This window comes from Aplysia californica, unplaced genomic scaffold, assembly GCF_000002075.1.
Source record: "Aplysia californica isolate F4 #8 unplaced genomic scaffold, AplCal3.0 scaffold00745, whole genome shotgun sequence".
Classification (NCBI taxonomy): Eukaryota; Metazoa; Mollusca; class Gastropoda; order Aplysiida; family Aplysiidae; genus Aplysia; species Aplysia californica.
In genome coordinates this window covers 266,556-275,305 of record NW_004798015.1, presented here as the reverse complement: position 1 = coordinate 275,305, position 8,750 = coordinate 266,556, and the positions used below count along the sequence as shown (strand labels likewise).

The 8,750-nt window shown below is 38.1% G+C and overlaps 1 protein-coding gene across 2 annotated transcripts; it reads right to left on the bottom strand.

The window, feature by feature from the left end:
• Positions 1–1,030: 1,030 nt before the first annotated feature.
• LOC101862453 lies at positions 1,031–8,400 on the bottom strand. Of its 2 annotated transcripts, XR_001185299.2 has the most exons (3): positions 8,290–8,400; positions 3,368–6,688; positions 1,031–2,559 (listed from the first exon to the last, which is right to left on the bottom strand). XR_001185299.2 is itself a non-coding variant. In XM_005109047.2 (2 exons), exons 1-2 carry the CDS (start codon positions 8,367–8,369, stop codon positions 5,971–5,973), a joined length of 798 nt encoding a protein of 265 aa, XP_005109104.1. In that variant the 5' UTR covers positions 8,370–8,400; the 3' UTR covers positions 1,031–5,970. The 2 variants fall into 2 exon arrangements, 1 of the variants encoding a protein (XP_005109104.1); XM_005109047.2 differs by having other exon boundaries at positions 1,031–6,688.
• Positions 8,401–8,750: the final 350 nt, after the last annotated feature.

Genomic DNA, 8,750 nt, shown 5'->3' with positions numbered 1-8,750 from the left:
CCCACCCCCCACCTCTCTAGATCTACGACACGTATATTATTTTTAAAAAACCCAACTTGACAACGACATTGTGTAAGAAATCATGAAGTCACCCTGTTTAAGACGACCACATTTCTCCGCATTCCCCAAATATGAATGACCGTCTTTGACAGTTTTGGCGGTTTCTGCATAGATCTAGATCTAGATCATCTAGATCAAGTACATCTAGAATCTAGATCTAGATTAGAATCTAGATCTCTAGATCTATACATCGTAGTTCAAGAAGTAACACGCAGATAAAGAGGAAACTGAGAACAAAAACATGCGTCAAGCTTACAAGTGTGTCAGACGACCGCCCCCCAAAAAGTACACACACACACGCTGTGCCGTTGATTTGATTGATACTAGAATCTAAATCAAAGTCAAATTTTCACAGATCTAGATCTAGCTCTAGATCTATCAACAAGATTGAAATTGAACGACTTGCCTCTCAACGATCCTTCACGTAAAATCCATCGATCCTTTCCGAAACAAGTTTTTTAAAATCTATATTTTTTTTAAAATCTAATCTAGATATCTAGATCTAGATTCTAGATCTAGATCTAGACTCTAGATCTAGATCTAAATTTTAAATATAGGCTAAAATTTTAAAAAATAATAAACCCCGAAGTTTTTGCCTGACAATCCGTCCAACAGAAATGTTCGACCTTTTTTCTCAGCACACAGGATACTAAGCTTACTAGATCTACTAATCCAGATCTACACACCTACACACCAACACACGATGATATAAAGTTATACTCCGAGGAGAGCAACAAAAGTACACACCTGTGTCGAACACACGACATATTTCTTGACACACACACACACGCACAGCACAGAGAAATCGAAGCATTCACCACAGCACACACCTCGCCTCCTTTAGGAAGTCACACCGTAACGCCAAGTCTGTGTGTGTGTGGGGAGGTTGAATTTGGCAGGGTAAAATTAAAGTTATTCTAAATGACATGTTAGTAGGAAGAACTTCAACAAAAGCAACAACACAAGGAAATAAGTTTAAAATTAAATGCATCAAGTTTATTGCCTGCCGTAACATTCAGTCATTTACTCGCGAACATGCAGAGACCATGCAAATAATGTTTTAAAAATAACTTACTTAATGATACAACAAATGGCATATAAACACATCATGTCACAATAATATCACAATATGAACATGAATTATTTCTTTATTTAAGTGAAAATTCTTAAAGCATCACCATGATCCCTCGAAAATGTCATAGTAGTAAAAATTTTGTAATACCAACATGATGCCCAAATGCCCAAAATTAAAAATGTATTTCATTAGCAAGAGTCGAAATACTCAAAAATAATTTAAAAGAAGTGTGTCAATGTGAAATTAAAAATTTTTCCAATTCTGAGATGGATAAAAATCTACAGCACTGCAACACTCAAAGATGTGTATACAAATATTACACCAAATTAAAAAATAGGACCTCATTGTTCTTAAATCTAGCTTGATCTATTTAACCTCAAAGCCCCATCTGTTTACCTAGCTAGACCAGAAACGAGATACATCGGACAGACAAAACGAAAAACCCAAACCAGAGATTCGAAGGAAGACCTGTCATGCTCTTTATTTGAGCCTTCATTTTGTCCTGACTGAATGTACGAACACGCCTCATGTGGGGTCTATATCGCAAAACTCCATCGGGACAACAGTTCTGACATACTCAGCGAACATACTTTTGTACTTTGTAGCTTTTATTTAATGATAAAAAGAGATACCAGTGCTTCTCAAAACATTTTTTAAAAATGTGTTATTATAATACCCCTATGGACACAATTTATACTAATGCTTCAAAAATGATGTCTACGACAACAACACAGAAACCACACATAGTGTGTAGTTGTGGAAACATTGTGAGCTGTTAGCCTACTCCTTCACCTGACACACACACTGTGTAGTTGTGAGCCTACTCCTTCACCTGACACACATAGTGTGTAGTTGTGAGCCTACTCCTTCACCTCACCTACACACACTATCTTCACTCTAAGGGAAAAATACACAGCAACGCTTTACTATTTCTCTCTGATGGACATTCATTGACAAATGTATAAAACATCACTATCTATCACCACTAGAGAAGGACAAAACAGTAATTAAAAATCCATTAAAAATTCATAGTAGTCCAAAGAAGCACAAAAGTAAAAGTGTTTTTGTAAGAGCTGTTATAATAACTTTAACATTTGAAAGGAGTGTGCTAGCTTTAAAACAAAATTCCTTCAAATTCTGAGATGAGGGGGATGAACATTCATCACACATGGCAAGATTCAAGAATGTACGCAGAAATTAATATATATAACACCTGTTAAAAAGTAGAGGATACAATTGTTCTTCAATTCAGCTGTCTGCTTTCATACAATAAAATCTTGGTCCAAGTTAAAAGACTAAAGTGTTGGAAAAAATGTCAAATTTCCTCCCATTTTCAGCCCTGTCTCTATTAGACATGAAGAAATGAATGCAAAATTTAAAAGAAAGGGAAAATAACCCAAAATGTCAGAGCCCCCACTGTATATCTAGACCAGAAACGAGATACATCAGGCTGACAAAACGAAAAATCCCAAACCAGAGATTCGAAGTAAGACCTGTCATACTCTTTATTTGAGCCTTCATTTTGTCCCAACCAAATATACCAGACGTCTCACACGGTGGGGTCCATCGCAAAACTCAAGGACAGAGTCCTGAAATTATCAGTCAATACTCTTTTACAAAATGTATTTTGTAGATTGTTCACATTTAAAAAAGAGATGATACCCATGCTTGAAAATGTATTTTTAAGTCATAATAAGTCTATGACAATGACAGAACCTAGAGAAATTACACTGTGTGAAGATGTGGAAACTTATTGTGAGCCTAATCCTATACCAGAGACCCACAAACACTGTCTTGACTCTAAGGGAAAGACACACAGCAATGCTATGACTATTCTCTCAGGTGGAAATACAATCATAAAGCGTGCAGTTCAGTTACTGTACTATTATTCCTAGCAAAAGACTAAGCCAAAGCAAAAAATCCATGAAAAATCTTACATTACAATTCCCACAAGCACAAAAATAAAATGTAAATGAAGTGTGTGAGCTTAAAAACACTTCAGAAGGATGAAAACCTACAGTATTGCAAGATCAAGATGTATAAATATTACATCAATTAAAAAGAGGGACATCACTATTCTTTAACTATTTTACTTTCATACGATAAAAAACTTGCTTCGAATTAAAAGACAAGAGCAGATAAAAATGTCGACTTCTCTCTTGTTTGCAGATTGTTACAGATTGTCTCTATCAAACCTAAAATAAAACTTCAAAGCATACTTCAACTGTATACCTAGACCAGAAACGAGATACATCGGGCAGACAAAACGAAAAACCCAAACCAGAGATTCGAAGGAAGACCTGTCATGCTCTTTATTTGAGCCTCATTTTGTCCCAACCAAAAATACCAGACACCTCACACGGTGGGGTCCATCGCAAAACTCAAGGACAGAGTCCTGAAATTATCAGTCAATACTCTGAACACTTCAGATGGACGAAAACCTACAGTATTGCAAGATCAAGATGTACATGAATATTACATCAATTAAAAAGATGGACATCACTGTTCTTTAACTCTATTTACTTTCTTATTTATATGATAAAAAATTGCTTCGAATTAAAAGACAAGAGTAGAGATTAAAATGTCCACTTCCGCTCTTATAACAGAATGTCTCTATCAAACCTAATAAAACTTCAAAGCCTCCACTGTATACCTAGACCAGAAACGGGATACATCGGGCAGACAAAACGAGAAACCCAAACCAGAGATTCGAAGCAAGACCTGTCATGCTCTTTTTGAGCCTCACTTTGCCTTGACCAATAAATGTATTAACGTTCAACATGGCGCCCATCACAAAACTCAAGGACAGAGTTGTTCTTACATCATCAGCGTACACTCTTATAACAAAATACACTGATAGCTTTTCATATAATAAGAAGGAGATATATACCAGTGTTTCTAAAAAATATGTTTCAAATGTAGGTGTTTATATATGCCCCTCATGACACAAATTAGATCATTTATAAGTGCTTGAAAACTCATATAAAATGACAATGACAGAGAAACCGCACTGTCGGTAGGTGTGGGAACTTGAAAATTGTGTCTATTACAACATGTACCAGAGACACACTGTCTTGACTCATTAGTGCATCCAACATTCCATGCTAGTGTCTCAACTGAAGAGAAATGCACACACTGGCAGTGATATGATAACATCATGCTATCTTGGTTAAATTGACCTCCAGTAAATGGTTAAGATTTATAAGATGGATAACGTGATCATAAAAAACCTTATATTAAACAAAAAACAAAAAAACTGGATATAGATGGTGAATGACATGGAAATTAAAATGAAAAAAACAACTTCAGCATACAAACTAAACAAGGGAAAAAAAGAAACAAAACCTGGAGGACTAATGTCACACACATCATGCAAACAAAAAATTCTTCACTTCTCTTACATTGGATTCAGAACAAACATGTCACATGATGCATGTGAACATCAATCACAAAAGAAATATTCTCTAGATATCAAAGATGACAACATAATGACACTGGACCAGTCAAAACATTCTTGTTTAAAAAAAAACAACTAAGATATATACCACACATTTTCATTTTGCACCCACATGGTATGGTGTATGCCATTGCTAGTGGCATATACTACTTCGTAAGCACACATCACAGAGCTTTTGGAAGAGGTTAAAAATCTGAACACATAGATTCCGCTGCCAACACTGCTGGCCGTGATTGCTTTTGACACCAGGTAAGAGAAAGAGAGAGAGAGATGTCCTGCACACAGACCAAATTATTTCCCTTTATTATGAATGCCTTCCCCTCCACCATTTACCAAACCTTTTGATCAACTCTGCAACTTTCAATGTCTAGAACTTTTAACCTCAAAACTGGACTCTAAATTATCTTTTATTTCTATCTCTGTAAAGAGTGTAAAAAATTTTCAATCAGAATATTAAATTGAATTACTATCAGAAATTATCAGATTATGTGGACAGTATTATAAAAATTATTTTATCATTAAAAATTTTAACAATAAATAATTGTTTTATATTAAAAGCATGTAATTGTGGGCCTATGTGTGGGTATACTCGAGAGAGAGAGAGAGAGAGAGAGAGAGAGAGAGAGAGAGAGAGAGAGAGAGTGTGTGTGTGTGTGTGTGTGTGTGAGTGTGCAAGGCTAACATCAGTTTTAAAACAAAGTGATCTCATCCTTTTAAAACCCTGACATGATGTGTAAACACATGCAGGAAGTACACACATTAGTTCACGCACATTTTGTTGCATTAAAACGTTCCATCAAGACACTGCAGTCAAAGCCGTCTTAGCTGTAACACCTAAACAATTCTCCGTCCTACAGCGCCTTTTTCTTCACATCTATCAAGAGGTGGGTCATTTGAATGGAATAAAAGCTAACAACAGACGATCCAATGTTTTTAAACTGGTTTCTTTCCATGTAAGTTGAATCCGGTTTTAAAAATATATCAAAGTCAGTTTCAGAACCTGATCAAAAACAGTCTAAATAAAAGTTAAAAACAGTCACACCAAACTGCGACCATTGTTCTCTGGGCCACCGGTAACAGAGATCCGAAATCAGAAATATAATAAACTTACTCATAGAGTAAAAAATTGCAAGTTGTGCATGATCTGTAGAACCTCAGCACCACAGTCAAGTCTGAGAATCGTCCATGATGACAACGAATCCTTGTCCATGGGTGCTTTAAATCGCAAGTTGCACGTAGAACATGAGCACCATTTGTCAGAAAATTTTCCACGAAAAACAGTTAATCTTAGTCTTATCCAGAATGCTCTTTGCAAGTTGTACACATCTACGTAGAACATCATGGTCGGAAAACCGTATAGCTAAAATCAATTCTAAACTTACGGTGCTTTCCCACCCATTGTCCATGGTCGCTCCTTAATTCTCTGGCGTTGTAACGATTCGAAGGCCTTCTTGGGCGGCACGAGGTGATCGTTAACCCCGTAACGTCGTTTGCGTTTCATGGAAGCCATGTAATTATCGTCGTCGACGGGCTCAGGCTGAAACTGGTGCCTGCCGGCATTTCTGAAAGCAGAAGAGTGGTACGACGGCCTGTTGGGGTTTTCCACCGTGTTGGAGTTTGGTGAGGGAGGCTCGGCGTTTGCTGCGTTGTTCTCCTCGAGAGCGATATTGTCCCTGTCGTGGAAGAAGCGACAGTTTTTGCCGAGAAAGCATTTCCCCTTCTTAAACTTCCAGCAGACTGGCTGATGGGCTGGCTTCTTGGGCGCTGCTTCCGTGAGACGGACGTGCTTCTCCAGGATCTGGTTCTTCGCCTGCTCCGCCTCCTCGAATGGATTGACAAAAACCGAGGTCCCGATTCTGGAAGTGGCAGCCTCGTTCAGACTGGGCAGTTTTTGTAGCTCCGCCGTAAGAGGATTGGGTAATTTCTGCTCCTGTTTGACGACCGTATTGCTTTCTGACGTTGCCGTCCCCTCATTCGACTCATCTTCACTATTGCTCTCATTCTCCGCTGTGGCAAAAAAGTTGGTGGGCTTTCCAGTCTTCTCTGTGGCGTCCCGGGGCTCTTCCTTGACCGGATCCTTAGGCTCCTCCTTGACACTGAAAAAAAGGAAACGATAAAAAAACCCATTTAGACAAATGTCACAATTTGCATCATTTTACTAGGCAGAATAAATTTACCACAGCTCTAAAATATGAAGGAAAACATGAAAACATGATTATGAAGTACAAGATCTACACCAATCAACGTAAGCCAGTTGACTTGGGTTTAAACAAGATGTAAAACAGGACAGGAAGAACCATGCCACCAGCATCTGGTTGTTGTTTTTTTTGGTAAGTGAGGATTACCCCCCCCCCTCCTGAATGCTTCACCACTACATAACAGTTCATAACATAAAAAACTACAAAAAGCAACAAATTATAATTTAATATAGGAAAAACTGTTGTTCAGTCGAGAGGATAGGAAGAGAATAAAAAATTTTAAAAACTTCCGCAACCGGGATTCGTTCCCGAGCTCATAAAATAATAATTGTGTGACTTGTAACGCAGACACACTGTCCATTCGACCGTCAGAACTTCCAACAGCGAAAGGTAGATTAAGCTTGATAGACTCTTCCATCTTGGGTGCCATGCGGGTGGCTATATTTAGAGGTAGTCAAGTGATCGGAAGGGTATCCCGATCTGACGTCAAACAAGATGGCCACCTTAGCTAGAAATAGTTAGCGTTGTTCTACGTTTAGTCGCATGTGACAAATAGTTCCTCTTAGTCTTAGTCTTAAGGTATAGCATTACAAGATGAAATGATAGCTAGATCTATATAATATATCTATCAAGACATGGCTGGATAGAACTTTGGTGGACCCAACATGTTAACAGCATGTGTGTATTAATGAGCACTAGCCATAGATAACAACAGTGGGAACTTTCAGGGGGGCACCCCCTGTTAGTGAGGGGTTTCACGGGGGCTTGCCCCCCTGTTAGTGAGGGTTTTCACGGGGGCTTGCCCCCCTGGCAACAACAATAGGCCTAAATACAAAAAACACACACATAAATGCAAAACAATAACAAGATAAGAGCGGACCATTGACCAGCGAGGCTCAAAACTAGTTCCGGCTTCATTTAGTATTTAGTGTTGGCGTTGGGTCCACCAAAGTTCAATCTTACCAAGACATTGTGTCTCTAATTTTAGTTCAAACTAATTTCCCTAGGTCCTAGGCTAAAACCATGTCACAAGCTGGGCCTCTTATATGATTATGATGATACTCAATCACTCAAATTGATAGTATAGCATGATACTATGGCATAGCCAGCCATCATCATGCATCATGGGGAGTGGGTCTTTGTCTATCACTTCAGTGAGGGTTTAACAGCAATGCTAAGCGGTTTATGGAAATAAATTTTCAAAATATAATACAATTTAAAACTTGAGCGGTGTAGATCTAGATGTGTGCATCAATGGGCGTGAATAAGCCGGTCAGTGTTCATTTCTTTGTGTGCTTTCTAACAGCGTTTACAGTAGGCCTACAAACAAGTGTCCCATCGCCATCAAGTCATCAGGCACAGTCAACAGCGTGCGGCGTGCCTGTGGTGAGGGCGTGCTGTTGAAGTCGAATGTTAAAGGCATTTTCAATACAAACAAGGCTGGAGAAAAGCTTATTAGGGCTAAATTAAGTTATTTATGCTTAATGAAAGAATTTTACCTGACTGTAGTCGTTGCAACTTCTTCGTTTTGATAATCTTCATCGTCACTGTCAGAGTAGTCCGCAACTAAGGACGCCATGTTTACCACTGGTACAAGTCTGATAGGTCTTTGCCAGGATTTATCCCGTTTTCCTGTAAGCGTTTAATACGTTCCGCGTTTGCTAACTCCTCTTACACTTTGCAATAGAGATCTATTCGAAAATTATACAGTTTAGGAAATACCTGAACACTATCGATAACAATACTAAAGATGCACAAACTGCTTGAATAAAACTAATAGTCTTCTGAAGAAACATTTTCTTTTGAATTGTACCAAAACAAGCACCAACCACCATAAGTCCCTATTTTATACTTCTGCTATACTTGCCCTACTAATATATAGCTTGTTCATTTCATTTGTGCGCTTTAAAAATTCTTCCTCATTGATTAATTTACAAAATGAGCTATTTGTATATTTTAA

Coding starts and splice junctions, on each gene's coding strand:
- LOC101862453 (XM_005109047.2), bottom strand. CDS start 8,369: ATGGCGTCCTTAGTTGCGGACTACTCTGACAGTGACGATGAAGATTAT. Junction 6,689..8,289: donor GTTGCAACGACTACAGTCAG/GTAAAATTCTTT, acceptor CCTTTTTTTCAG/TGTCAAGGAGGAGCCTAAGG.